The sequence below is a fragment of the Apteryx mantelli genome, chromosome 2 (assembly GCF_036417845.1).
Source record: "Apteryx mantelli isolate bAptMan1 chromosome 2, bAptMan1.hap1, whole genome shotgun sequence".
In the NCBI taxonomy this organism is placed as follows: domain Eukaryota; kingdom Metazoa; phylum Chordata; class Aves; order Apterygiformes; family Apterygidae; genus Apteryx; species Apteryx mantelli.
Window position 1 is genome coordinate 132,179,985 of NC_089979.1, and position 15,228 is coordinate 132,195,212.

Consider the following 15,228-nt stretch of genomic DNA (forward strand, 5'->3'; position numbering starts at 1 on the left):
TGAGACTAAATAGTTGTAAAAAGAGAGCCGTGGTAGAAGGGCACATTCCCACAGTACTATGGGGGGAAACTGGCACTTCCTTTCAGATCCTTTGTTTGTAATCAGATATTTGCCGCAATTAATTATTTTGTCAAATGGACTCTAATCACATTTAGAACATAGCCATGTAACAGGAATTAACTTAAAAGCATGTTTATTTACTTGCTAAATCCTGGCTACCGTTTGTTAACTAATTTAATGGGAGACAATATGCTTTCTGCTTGTAAAAGTTAACCTTGCAGGATTTTATATTATCTTGTATGTTATGTTTTTTGTTTCCTGTTTTATATTCCTGACTGTGTTGATTCTGGCTTTTTGGACATGCTGCTACTGAAGGCGCTTGTTTTTTTGAACTCTGCTTTCATCTTTGCGTGTATATTGCAATTGTTCTGACAACTTGGATTCCAAATTTGTTTGCCCTGACAGATATACACAGTTTTTAATTCGCTGTTTTCTTGTTTGCAAAGCAAATGATAGATTTAATTCTTCTGGTCTGAAATAATGTTAAGTGGTATAAGGCATGAGATTTTATTTTACTTTAATGTTCGTTATTTTTCCTATTTTTCCCTTAAAAAAGAACTCTCTTAAAAATGTCTCAGTCCATTGAAATCTGCTTCTGAACAATTCATCCAAGAGGAAATTTCTGTCTTCCTCACATACTAGAAAAAAGCTGAGTTTTTCTACTTTTTATTAAAAAAAAAATCCTTTAATATATGTAGAATACTTACCTCAGATGTAGTTGCCATTCAGTATAATTCATGCGGAAGATATTGTAGGTCACTGAAATATGTAAGTAGCTGCATGAAAGCTAAGTCATCTGTTTGTATTAGTTTCAAACTCTTCAGTTTTGTCACAATTGCTGTAAATCTTCCTTGATACCTTTAACTGCAGTGTTTCTGGATAATAAATGTATGGTTTCTGTTTAAATAAATTTAAGATTTATGGGTAGAAAGGTAGTCCTATATAAAAATATAGAAGATATATTACTAATGGTAATGTGACCATGTATGTCTTCTGAGGTATTTCATTGTCACTTAAGCTAATAACTGAATTACATTACTAAAGGCAGGATAACACTCCTTGACTGGGCAGACTTTCATACAGTTATACGGCACTGAAGAATGGTACTAATTTAAAGTAACCGCCTCTTCTCCCTCCCCTGTCATCCAAAAAAACCCCACCTCTGAACACACAGATCCCCCCCATTCATATTGGCCGCTTCGTGGGTTGCACCTTTCTGTAGCATTGCGGGGACTAATAAAATCTTAATCTTCAGTATGTAGGTGGAAAAATCACTTGCTACCTCTTTGCCAAAACAGTGAGAAATTTAATTTAAAAAAAATGGAGTGGAATAGAAAAACAGTAGCTTAAGCTGTCCTCCGTATATCAGCCGTCTTGTGGTCATGCCTTGATTAATCCGTAAGCGGTCCTTGAAGCTGGCCTGCTGTTGCTCCAGATATATTGAACCTTTCGCTTTGCGAATGATTTCTGCTCCAGAACAGAGCCCAGCAAATTCAGTCCTGGTTCACTTAAAGCTTGTTACAGCTTCTTCGGAAAAATGAGTGTTGGCCACTATTGTCAGCTCTGAATTTAGGGTCTGTGGAGGGGAAAGTGCCAGAGAATTTATCCATCTCAACTATCCCCTTGATTCAGCTTCAAGGTCTGATCATTTACAAGCTCCTTGTCCGATGGCGAGAGAGAATATAACCAAAGTACAAGTGAACCTAACCATCCTGAAGTAGGTCAAGACTTTGCTTCAGAAAATATTTCTTAATCCACTACATTAATACTTGATTTTTGTGGCAGTCGGCAGGAGACCTTGGCAATTTTTTTTTTTTTTTTTTTTTTTTTTACTTTTTCACACCATCTAGTGGCTGAAAATGCAAGATGCAGGTACTGACAGGAGGTGATGTGAACAGATCCAAAATGGTGTCATAAATTCAGCTGCAGCTTGCACCTAGCTGTGCTTATTGCCTTTCTATCATATGTCAGCCAGGTATGAACATTACTCTTGAAGAAATCGCATTTTGCTGATACGGAAGTAAGTACAGGTATAGCAGTAACATAGTAGAAAGGATTAGGCATTGACAATACGTTGAGAATATTTGTGTAACGTGTAATAGTTCTTTGTTTTACAATGAAACATAAATGATATAGCATGATAAAACACGATAAACATGGTAAAATATATATTTTTAGATTCCAGCAATTGTTATGCCAAAGCAATGTAATTTTACCTGCTTTTTACATAGCTTTACAGAAATTGGGGTGGAAAAGAGACTATTTTGTTTCCAAGGAACAAGATCATTAGTACAACAGAAGTCATTATGAACCAATTTGGAAAATATGGGCATTGATATAGTTTAAGTAAAGTAAGATGAGGAACACGTTACATTTAAGTTTCCAGTTGAATGCCTTTTAGAAGAATAATCAAGATTTCAGTTTGCCAACATTTACTCACTAAAGTAGCTAACCATTACCAAAAGACAAATCCTCCTTATTTACTTCATACTGAGCCTCAAAATTCATTGTTAATGTAACGAGCACAATTTGCATGCTTAGACATTGATCCTACAAATATCTATGTACACAACTAGTTAAATTCCTGTACAAATTAAGTTTTCCTGTTTTTTTTTTTAAGATGCATTTGAAAATCAGTTGAGTTAGTCTCCAAATATTGGTGTCTTTTGTGGCTTCTGCATGACAGTAGTCATGTGGACTCTTAGCCCTGCCCCCCCATTCCCAAAAATAGTTTGTTGGGAGTTTTAACCTTTATTTCCTTCAAAATTTGAGTTTTTAATGTGAGCAGAATTAAGCAGAATTGCCTTTGTTAAATTTACTTTATAAAAAGGAAATTAACTTTTCAGATTAATTATCAACATATCTGTGCAGATACACTCAGTATCATTTTATCATTTTAGTTTATAATATTTCTGAATATTTTAGTGGCTTTTTTAACTTACGCTATGAACTGTGTGAGCTTTTAGAAATTTATACTCCCCCCTCTCTCCCTTTGCAGTACAAAATATTTTATAGCTCTACTGATAGAGGGACTTTTTAAGATTTCTCAGTTAATATTGACTATTTGAAATGCAATACTTTGGGGTGTCCTGTTTTCTGAAAGGATGATTGCTTTCAACTCCTGCTCGCTTATGGGCTTGCCTTTGCTTTCAAGTTCATATGATAAATGGGGAAATAACCTGTGGTGTAACAATCTGTTTTACAAATCTTCTATAGCTCTTATTCAAGAAATCAATTTTCAGAAGCAAAGCCAACCGTGAGAGTTGGTAGCCATATATATATATATTTTTAAGTTTGGTATGGCTTGAATTCAGGATATATATATACAATTTACATAAGTGTGGCAGTTGCAGTATTTATTTATTTGTTTTAGGTGGAATGCTTCATGTTAGGAAACTTCATAGTTTCATCAGCCAAATGCAAGTGGTAATGGAAATTTACTTAGACATTAGCAGGCTCCTGCTTAGCAGAATTACCAACGTATCTTAACTTTTAACCTAATTTAATTCCCATCAAGTTTACATTTATATTTTCATTAATGCAACAAATAATACTTGAAAGTCAAAAATTGTATTTTGAACTGGAATACTGCTTTCCTGTTTTCAGTACATGCCAATGCAATATAATGCTACTCACTCTGGTATTTATGATCCATGGAAATCACATCTATGACTTAACACTTCGGTTTTGAATTTTCCATGAAAGTAGAGTATTAGCTCAGTACCTGGATTACCCTGTATTCAGTGGTTGTGCACTGCAGTGCAGCAGATTGTTGTTCCCTCAACACAACAAATGTTTGTTAAAGTGTTCGCATCTGAACCTGTATTTTTTTTGTTCAATGAAAAGGCAAACAAAGAAGTCTCCACAGCTCAGATTACTACTTATGAAATGAAGTACAACTTAATAGTGCAGCTCTTTCATAATGAGTGAGAGCATTTTGTACAGTAGGTGTGCAATCTTTTTATAAAGTATATTTATTCGGTATTTTTCATAAAAGTGTGAAAGGCATACTAAAATTTTGAGTGTTTTTTTTTTTTTTCCAGGCCCTTGTCTGATTGACCATAGTGAGAGCTGTATTTAGCAACAGTTTAGCTTCCTGTGATCATCACACTGGCTTTGTCTAAATTAGCAAATAGTGTGTACCAATGGGAGCAGGTTTGCAGAGTGGAATGCATAGTGCTTGAGGACCTGGGGTCCACTCTGTACATTTTTCATGAGGTTTAATGTCAGAATAGGTCTACTTGCCTCTCTGGACTGAGTCCACGTTAGTGGTTGGAGCACATTAAAGTGTATCTTCCATTTTAGTTTCATCTGAAAGAAGTATAGCTTGTGTGTTCCATGACTGTTCTGCAAACTGAGCCAAAGTGTGTACTTCAGTAGGACACTTCTGATCAGAACTGAAATGCAAATGCGGGTGCACTTACTGAGTTTGAAATTTTCTTTTTCTTACTTGTTTAAGATATGTTCCTTACACAAAAATAAACCTCATACATGGTTAAATATAAGGCCACTCTTGTGAAGGCCTTTAAATGAAAGGTTAGTTAATACAGACTAATGCAAAGTGACTCTAGCTGTTGGTTTGCCCGCCGTTTAACAACATGTAAGCATTTACCTACCCGATCCGAAAATTTTTGGCATTATGACATATAACAGTAAAAAAAAGACCTTTCAGTCATTCTAAACCAAAATTGGCCCCTGAAAACATCCCAGAAGTCAGTCTGCTTATCCTGATTTGTATTGGAACTTTTTAATTGGTGTCTATTTTGTTTCACGTCATTGCAGGTAATAAAACCTAATAACGCTGCCATACAATAAATCTGAGGCTTGCATTCTTAAAGACAACCATTTTATTGCTGTCTTAAAACAACTCTACTACCTGTGAAGAAGTCTCATTCAGTTATCTAAAGCATTTGTCATTTTCTGCTTTTTAGAGAAAACGCTGTTCTGTGCCAAAAATACTCCCTAGTTGATCATGTATCATTCAGCAATTACACCAAAGGAAGTTCTAAAATTTTTCAGCTAGTCTGAATCTCCTGGATGAATTAGAGGTGTTTTAAAATATTATCTTGCCAAAATTGGCCCCTAGGATATTCTTTAAAAAAAATTCTCTATGCTTCCCACACTAGTTTAGCTTGATAGGAGAGGCTATTTATTTTAACCACAAACCAGGTTATAGAAACATTTTGGTTTTCAATTTTAGAATTTGCAGCTCGTCAATCTGTAAGTTAGTATTACTAGTAATGCTATGGGAGAGGGAGAGAGAAAAAACCTGAGTTCACACACTTCAGGTGTTTTTTTTTTTTTAAATACAAGTCCATTGTTTTCTTCAAGGCATTGAAACACAATAATGATTTTGAGCAACTCTTTTTTAAAAAAAACAACATACCATATGTATTGAACAATAGAGACTAGTTGCACAAGGACCAGATGTTCTCAAATTTTGTTGAAGTCACTAGAAGTTAACAGGGTGCACAGCATCTGGAGATGCTCATTTACGCAAAGGATCTGTTTCTAAAGGTAAGAAGAGAATGCTATAGACATCCTCTTGCATGTCAAAATTCTCTTCTATACAGTATAAAAATCTTGGATTTAAAAGATAAAAAATACATGTGAAAAAGAGGTAGTATATTTCTATGTACTGTGCTTTCCCCAAGTGCAAAAAACTTGTAAAATCAGTATCTCGTAGAGTCTTAGGTACATATGTAGCATAATGCAATTAAATTGGTGGAATGGGGACAAGGAGAAGCATCTGCCCACAGTGTGTTCAGTTTGAGAGCCTTTTAGGAGGCTGTAAATCCTGCTTTTTCTCCCCCCCCCTTTTTTTTCTCCCCTATCATTGCATACTGCATAGAGAATGTTTTGCCAGCATATTAAATGTTAAGACACAACCTGTTCCTTGCCACCTTCTGGAATTGCTTCACTTTATTAAATAAATTTCTGCTAGAAAGAAAAATCCACTCTGTATTAGAGACAGTAAAAACATAGAAGTGTCTTAGCCTTTGGTCATTTGTTAGAGTTGTATTATTTGGCTTAATATATTCCACTACACTGGTGTTGGTATTCCAGGGGTTGTGTTGGCCTCTTCTCTCCCCCCCCCCCCCACATGTGTGTGAGTGCACACATGCACGCACACACACAGACATGGCCTGGTGTGGCAAATGGGCTCAGAGTCGTGTGGCGTGACTGCAAGTGTGGCTGCACACTTGTGCATTCTCCTCATTGCAGCGTGGCTGGGTTTGGCCCTGCCCCCATCTCCTACCCCTCTATTTGCCTTGGAGCAATTCATTTTGCAGTTATTGAATTTCTTTGGAGAGTTATTTTCATATAGCAAGCATCACAGCACCTCTGGATCTTGATAGCGTTTCTACATAAGGAGAAAGAAGCTTTGTGTTAGTAATTACCTAACATTGTCAGGAGCTGACTGCAGGCCTCTTTCTAGTGATAACAGAATAACCACATAATGTAGCTTTATAGCACATGATTAATAGAAAATAATTACACATCCTACAAAGGGATGCAATATTTCTTATAAATTGACTACAATGGTTTCCTGTAGATTAAAGGACTCTTCATTATTTTATCAGTCCTTCTGAAGTATAGTCGCTTCCCTATGTTAGCACTGCTGTTAAAGAGCTGAATGCAGTGAGGGATACCAGATGGTAAACCTAGTGGTACCTGAGATCTTAAGCTGATGCTTGCAAAAACACTGTGCTTCCCAACTCCTAAGAATTAATATAAAAACTCATAACTGTATTCATATCCTACTGCATTTTCATTATTATTTCCCACAAATGTGGGCTTTAGACTTTTATTCTGCACATCTTAAACAGCAGTAGTAAACACAAGAACCTCACAACAACATCAAATCAATTGAGTTCTGTTGTCACTAAGTAGTTTATCATTGATAACAGTGATAGAAATAATACATCAATTTGGATTTTGTATGTGAATGCAAGAAGGGAAGAAGGGAGTGGGGGAGACTGCTTCTCTCTCTGACTAGTAAGCCCTCTGTGGTACTGAGGACAGAAAGGAGTGGTTAAGAGCTTTAAGAGAAATGTCTGTACCTTAATCAGTTTAAAAGGGACTGCTATGTAATTATTCTAAAACCTGAGATTAAAGTATTATATTCTTGATAACCAGGTATCTGTATTATATTTTTATTCAGACTTCTATAGACTGTAGATGGTTTAATTGGGATTCATGTTGCTCTTGAGACCTATACAAAGAATACTAATGATAAAGTAAAAGCTTCTGCATTGCAATCTTGTCTGTATAGTATAATGGTTGCAGTGAATCCTTAAATTAGTTTGCTAGTCCGTTACATCAACATTCATTTCATCTTCTCACTTAGCTTCATGCCAGAGCAGTAAGTGGTGTATTACTAAGTAGCAAGAAACAGAAGGTTTTCAAAACAGCAAACACACTCTTAATTTTAATTTGAGGTATCTGAATTGTTCCTTAAAAACTCATTATTTTTAAGTTCATGTAGTGTTGCTAAGTGGAACATTTTCAATGGATAATACAGGCTTTCTCTGTGCCATTTGTTATATGCAATTTAATGACCACTTAACTAAGCCACTTCCCTCGTTTCATGTATTGTTTGTTTTTTTGGCTGATGTCTAGCAAAACTTGCTTAATCACTCTCGCCAGTCACTTCATGAGTTCCATGTAGCAGCTTAAAATCTTTTGTTGCTTTCTGTTGGAGAGATTTATTGCTGAGATTCCAGTAGCATACGTGAGTACTGCTCCTTTCAGCAATTTCCCACTTTAGTCTAGAAATACAGTTTGTATATTTAAGCAGTGTATTGTGAGATGAAATATATATTTAAACAAGCTGATCTGGAACACTGTAAACCTCAGTGTTGGGATATTATTTAGCCTTTAAGGATTTGGGGAGTAATGTGTGCCCCATGGGAGAGACTACGAGCAGTTCTTTGGAGAGCACTTTTGTCACTGATGATCGGGTTCAGATATCTCTAGACTTTCAGATGAGGCACATCCCCAGATTACTGTTCTGCAGCATGAGGGGGAAGAAGGCAGAATTATTTTTGCAGCTTCTAGTTGTGTGCATTCACATGACAAATGAAGGCTTGCCTGCTGTTTTCTGTGTGGATTTTCTTTAAACCAGACTTACTGCAGCGTTTCGTGGATGGTAGGATAGAACCTGTTAAATCACCAATTTCTGTTTGCATTGTAAAGGCAAGTTGAATTCAAAATTGGTGCTCAGCCTTCCACAGTAAGAAAATCAAAAAAATGTGTGGGTGTGCGTGCCTGTGTGCACGTTAGAAAAAGCCTGAGCTCGCACAGGCCCACTTGGTCTCGCAAGTGGGGTTATCAACAGGGCTTTATTGTAGTTATGCAGAGGGAGAGCCGAGTCGCTAAGCACCGCACAGGACAGGAGCACTCTGCAGACCAGGCAGGCTGTGCCCGCAGCAAAGCGCCATCGCTCGCCTTCTAATGCAAGTCCATTAACCCTTAAACTCCACCTGACTACTTATAATCGAAAAACTTTATCTGCAGTCAAAATAATAGCTTGTAGTGTCATCTCAGTGGGACCATTAATTCAGAAATCTGTAGCCTTGCTTTTCACATCAGAAGAGCAGTGTAGCAGGAAGCAGATTGTGCTTTTCAGTGTTATCTGTGTGTTTTGTATTTTCCATGTTTGTTCCAAAGTAACTTTTATCTTACTAATCATTCCATTTTGAACGGGGTCTCTGTTTTAATAATGCTTCATATGTAACTCAATATGTGTGTGTGTGCAATTTCAGCTGTTACAGTTTATTGAACTGCTGTTAGGATTGATCTTAAAATATTTACTTCATAGGAAAAAAATTAAATTTGGATCCCACAGTACTCTTACAGGGTATAGCTTTTGGAAGATATTATTTTTTTAAACTATTATAATTCATTTTGTTTCATATTTATCTCACTAAGCCTAAACAAATTTCAAACAAAAGTACATTAGTCATGTCAGACATATGAGATCTGCTGTAGAATTTTCTGCAAGCCTAAAGCAATAGTAGACTTTGTCCATAAAAAGAGAATATGTATTAGATACATAGCGTTCTCTTCACATTTGAGCAAAGTATTATTTTTAAAAAGTTGGTTGTAAGTTCCCTAGAGTTTAGCCTTGTGATACTGAAAGAATCTCAGTTGATTCTTACATTTCAGTATTGTGCTATCAGATATTAGTTACAAAGGCAAGATGTTTATGTTTGTGAAGAATATCGGATGGAGAGATCGGCTATTTTTAGTATGTGTTGTAGAGAAGTGTGGCCATAATTAAGAAATTTTCCTGAGTATGCCTGGCCTTTTTAAAATTTAACTTCTATCCTTGCCTAACTCTGCATGTGAATGCCTCTAACAAAAAGATATAATGTTTTAATTTTCAGTTGAAATGATTATAACTGTATATAAGATGAAGCATCCATAAGGAGTTGCATACAAAACTCTATTGCATTTATATCAGACTAAAGGTTAATATTGCATATTGTTTTCAATTAGGAGTACAATAGATTTGGCTGGTGGGTAGGAGAAATGAAGGGAACCATTGGCTTGGTGCCTAAAGCCTACATAATGGAGATGTATGATATTTGAGAGGCCTGGGTAAGTACATTTTAATCCAATCTTCTGTAATGGCTTATATGTTCCCTTGTTCTCTGTTTCATAAGTATTTCTTTCCTGGAACCTTTGTAGGAGTACTGTTAACATAAAGATTATGGCAAAATATATTGAAGGTTCAATTAAAGCACTTCTTTTGGGATTCTGTATGAAATATTAAACCGCAGTGTGCAAAATAAGATGTATTTTATAACTAGCTTCCTTTTCATGATTTTTTTGGTAAAATAATGTTGATGTGCTTTCTAGTTAGTTTTGTTACTTGAGTAATATGCATATATCTGTCTATACAGAAATCTGTAGAAGGGGATAGATATTTGGGACTGAGCTTTATGTGTTTGTCTGAGTTTTTTTGGCTAATGATGAACTGCCAACTTCCTTCTTGCTAATCAGGAGAAATCTGCAGTTGAAGTCCAGAGCGGTGTGCAGCTGCAGTTTACAGACCCAGCCTCTGAAAGGAGAAGATTCTGCCATGAACATTTTGTGGTTTCAGTGAATGTAGTCAGATCACTGCCTTGTATATATTAAACATTAAAAACTGTAATTGATCATCATTTTGAGGAAACATTCATCTTACTTTTTATAGAATTGTAATGCTAGGAAATGAAATAGATGATAATTAACATGTGGGGCACAAGCAGTCAAATAGTGCCTGTTGCTTTTTGCTTAAGCATATTAGCAGCGCTCCGTATTTTTATAGGTTTCTGTTGTTTCAATGAACTTGACTGTGTTTTTCTGTTACTCAAAATAAGCTGAACTTTGAAAGTAGCAAATTATTATTCACTTCATGCATGTATTAATCTTTTGATGTAGCAGTTCACTGTACGTTTTGTGCGTAGCTTCCTAGGAAAATGAAAGGAAATTCCTGTGTAATAATGCAAGTTTTAAAGATATGCTTTGCAGTGATTATTTTTACATTTCAACAAATGATTTATTTTTTCATGTATTTTTAGTATTGTTAATGTTGGTTAATATTTTGTTATCACAAAATAAAGGATTGGCTCCTTTAAATCAGCTTAGTTGGCAATACTGCTGTGACACTATTCTGCCATGCAAACACGAATTGTGAAAAATTGGCAAAAGACAATGTATTAAGAAAGGCTATTTTTGGTAAACCAACACGAGATAAATGGCAGGTGAGAGTGATTTTGTCAGCAGTGGTGATGAAATATTCTTTTTACCTGTTGCTTACAGATACTTCCACAGAGTCAGATCTGGATGCCTTGTTTATATGTGGAAACTCTGGTAGAAGTTATGCAACAGACTCAGTTCAACGTTACAGTTAATAAGGGCTACCTTAAAGTCTTAGTAGTACCAAGTCTAGAACTTTGTGGCAAAAAGCATCAGTCGAATCATTAAAACAAAAAGCACACTAAACCATTCTCACTTGTGGACAAGGGACGGTCTGGACAAGTCAGAGTTAATTCTTTAAATCCTCTTCTTTTGGGGATGTGTTTTGCTGTTAGCATGTAAGATAAACTTTTTTGAATCCTCCCACACGCTTGATTTGTGAGACCCTTAATCTGCCAAAGAGGCAGGTCAAGCCAGTCTGTGAATTGCTGAGCCTGTGCAGGTCCCCTTGTAGTGGCTTGTGCTGTTTATGCTTCAGGCAGGCCCTGGAAACAGTGTGGGTTAAAAGGTAACATTAGTCTAAACTCAGAATTAGATCCGTCTAATAAGCTAAGATGTTGTGCTTTATTTTAACTAATTTATTTTACTTTCTGGTACACAGAATTCTAATAGGAGTCAAACAGGGTAGAGAGCTTTCTTACAATTTTTTTTAAAGAAATAGTCATTGAAATTGATTCTGTATGTTATCTGTGAAGCATTAAAATGATAGATTGTAGTCTTCAGATCTTTTACTATTTTAATTTATCAAGTGCACTTGTGGATTGTGTACAGAATGTGAAGCGTTAATATCATGGCTATAAAAGCTCCTTCTCTCATGTTAACATGGCAGCCTAATAAATCTGCACACCGCACTGTCTCTTTATTAATTATGTAATTCAGAGTGCCGCCGCCGCCACCTACCCTTCGCGTGGCAAATTCGCTTTTGTCGCGGCTCGGCGGAGCTCTTCATCCTGAAGAGTCAAAATAGCCGGCAGTGCAATGCCCGCTCACGGAGCGGCGAGGCTCCGGCCCGACTTTGGCTCCGTGATCGCCGGGCGCAGCGGGGCCGGGGCCGGGGCCGGGCGCAGCGGGGCCGGGGCCGGGGCTTGGCGGCGGGCGGCGGGCGGCGGCGGCGCTGGGCACTGCGGCGGCTCGGCAGTAGATGGCAGCAGCTTTTCGCAGCACGGGAGGAGCCCGGAGCCCTTCCCCCGCCGGCGGCTCCCGCACGGACTGCGGCGCAAGGCGGGGGAGCCCCGCATCCGCTTTTGCTGTTATTCCAGGAGAGGGAGTCCTTACCCAACTGATGAGTAGCAGGCTTGCGGGGCCCTTTCCCTTCTTGGTGGTGACAAACAGAGAAATAAAGTGTCTTTTGTCTATAGTTCTCCTGGCCTTTAGGGTTTTTTTTTCCCCCTCCTTTAGTACATACAGGAGGTAAGTAAACAAACTGCCTTAAAATTCAAAACATGACAGAAAGATGTTCTGAAACTTGCTTGAAGTGTCTTGGAATAAACCCACAGTGGAACACAGATAAATTGTTTACTTTAAGTCTTTGCAAATACCATAACCTTTTTTGGATAAGAAAACCTCCATTAATACAACTTAAACAAAACTCAATGTTAGAAAATGCTAATTGCTTTATTTTCATTGTTTACTTGGGTTCCATTTGCCTTTCTGTGAACAGTAGGACAGCTAATTTTTTAAAAAAGGTGATCGTAAATCATATTTTGTACGACATTTTACTTGATTATTTGCTCTGTTCTGAATTTGTACTATACTGCCATTAGATCTTACAATAATGTTCTACTCTGCAAATTTTTAAGGTTCAAATAAAGTTTAATTGTTTGCAAACTGTTATGATGCTAATAATTCAACAGCCTGCTGTGTTACTAATGAAATTACTTTGTTATGATTAATTTGGAAAATAGTGTGTTGATTGTAGTAATTAAGCACAACAAGGTGAAGTAAATGATTCTAATGCCATCTGGCCTCCAGACTGAATGAAGAAATGAAATGGGGCTGTCATTTGAATTTATTCAGAGAAGTAAGGGTAATATAAATGCTTTTTATTGCTAAGGCAGCCGGATATAACCATCCCATTGTCTACTATTATTTCATGTACTTGTGTATATAACTGCTTCACATATTTTACCAACATCTAGTTAGGGTTTACCTCCTTGTACATGCTGCCACTAATTACGTACACTGATGGTAGTGTATGTGCTGGTTTCTTCTACCGGTGAGGTCTGAGGATAAGATTTAAATATGTGATGTGCATCAGCTTACCCTTTGCTGCTCTCTTAATGATAAAAACTTTCTCTGAGTAGAATTAAGCCAAATGTGAACACTAATTAAGATCCCACTGTATATACAAAGCCAAATGCATAAACCTTGTTCCTTTTGGCTCTGCAGTCAGTGTATGATGCAGCATTAAAAGGAGCATAAAGCCTTTTAAAGGAGTATAACTGTTCAGAACCTGACCCAAAGGCTGTTGAAATTGAGAAGCTGTTGAATTCATTTGCTTCTGGATCAGACTGTCAGAATGGTAACTCAAAAATAGGCAATACAATTTCAAAAAGTCTTTTCCTGAATACTCGCTGTCTTCTTTCTGAAAGAGATGCAATTATTTCCATGACCTGAACTAAACAAAAGAGAAGCACTAGATGGAAATCCATTTTTCTATCTCAGGTAAAGAGAAATGAAGTTGTAGATGTAGATCAGAACCCTGGTTTGATAAAGTTCCCTGGGATCAGTAGGAAAGCTGCAGAATATTAAAACGGGATGAAAGTACCCAGGTAGGTGACAATGGGATGCTATTCAGCTGCACAAGCCATTGGATGTTTCTCCCATTTGCTTGACGAAAAATGTCTCTTTAATATGAAGTTGTGGGAGTATGTATGTGCATGGAAACCTTATAAACAACTTTACGTAGCACAATGTACTGATACACCGCAAGACCTTCACTAACCAGACTTTCTCTGAAGTTGACATTTCTCAGACGAGTATCTGCTTAATTCCATCTTTATTTAGAGAAACACTGACACTGAGCCTAGTGAAGAGTGCTCTGCCAAACCTGCATCTCTGTTTTAGCATTCACTTCCTGCCCTGCATCCCTTGTCTTGCTGTGAGGGGCCAGCACCAACAGACTTCAACCAAAGGACTTAAAATCAGGGATTCAAGCTGGTATAAGCACAATATTTCATGCCTCTGCAATGAAATGATGACTTGGCCAGTCTCTCCCTACTAAAGGATGTTAAGGGGAAGCCGGGATTGTGGCAGGATGTGTGGGTCAAAGAGGTACCACTTTTCTCATCCAGCTATACTGTGCCAAGGAGCATATATTTCTTTTTCCCCTTTACATTGTAAAGCAGAGCAGGCAATGATAAGCCCTGAATCATTATATCATGGCCATTCATGCATTTATTTAGGAATGATTTCATAACAGGATCTAGACAACTCTGTTTCTGCTGCCTGGAGTTCTCCTCTTAGTCAAAAAGAGACTTCACCACAAAGAGAAGTCCACAGGGAACTAGGTCCAAAGCAAACTAGAGGAACAACCTCTGCACTGAAAGATATGCCACCATGAGTCAAATTTTAAGCCTGAAATGTCAGTTCCTTCCTAGCCTTTTGGGAAGAGCAGGTCTTATAAGATTGAAAAAAAGTAAAAATACAAGGTGTCATCTTGTAGCAATGAGTGGGAGAATAAAGTATAGCAATGCAGGCAGCCTGAAAACAAGAGCTGCTGGTAGGCAAAGAGACAAATAGTTTCAAATGCCACTAAAACCCATTCTGTCTCTATTCATTTTTTGCAAACTGGTGCGTTGGAGCTTTCATCTCAAAGTATCCTGCGTGTCTCACAACCCGTACAACAAACTTCCTTTCACCTCCTGTTGTAAAACAAGTGCTACTCCATAAAGATATTTGGTGGCTAATGAGCATTTTACAGCAATACTTTAAAGTTTATGCAGTGAGATGAAAGAATTCTGCATTCAGGTACAGTGGAAGGGAGGATTTATGTTGGCAGAATAGAATTACCAGTTTGGCCACTTCCAGTCTGCTGTAATTGCTTACATATTTGTAAATTGTGCCATGGGACTTCTAAAGGCCACAAGCAATCAGGATTTTAGTTTTACAACTCATGCTTCAAGACAGGGTATGTAGCACCACACAACTGACCCACGTGCAGAACTGCTTGGGTTAAAGGAAATAGTCTTACCAAGGATCGTTGTCAATCCTTCAAATGCCAGCAGCGCAGAAGGGTTCCTTGGCAGTCTCCCACCCAAGAGCTGACATGGCCCAATGCTGCTTTTTAATAGTCAAATCTAATAGGGTCAGAATGAGAAGAGCAGAGCAGAGACAGTCTGACAGGCATGGGCAACTGAGTTTATTCATTGGCAGTTTTCAGCCTCTGAGACTTATTTCGGTTTCGATGGGAAAAGATGA

General features: G+C 37.5%; 1 protein-coding gene across 1 annotated transcript in view; it reads left to right on the plus strand.

The window, feature by feature from the left end:
* SKAP2 (src kinase associated phosphoprotein 2) overlaps positions 1-11,660 on the plus strand; it is a 124,296-nt gene extending 112,636 nt beyond the window's left edge. Inside the window, exons 12-13 of the mRNA XM_067291578.1 lie at positions 9,565-9,666; positions 10,072-11,660. Of these exons, the coding sequence (XP_067147679.1) occupies positions 9,565-9,657 (93 nt within the window). The 3' untranslated portion in view covers positions 9,658-9,666; positions 10,072-11,660. The remainder of the gene's footprint in view (positions 1-9,564; positions 9,667-10,071) is intronic.
* Positions 11,661-15,228: the final 3,568 nt, after the last annotated feature.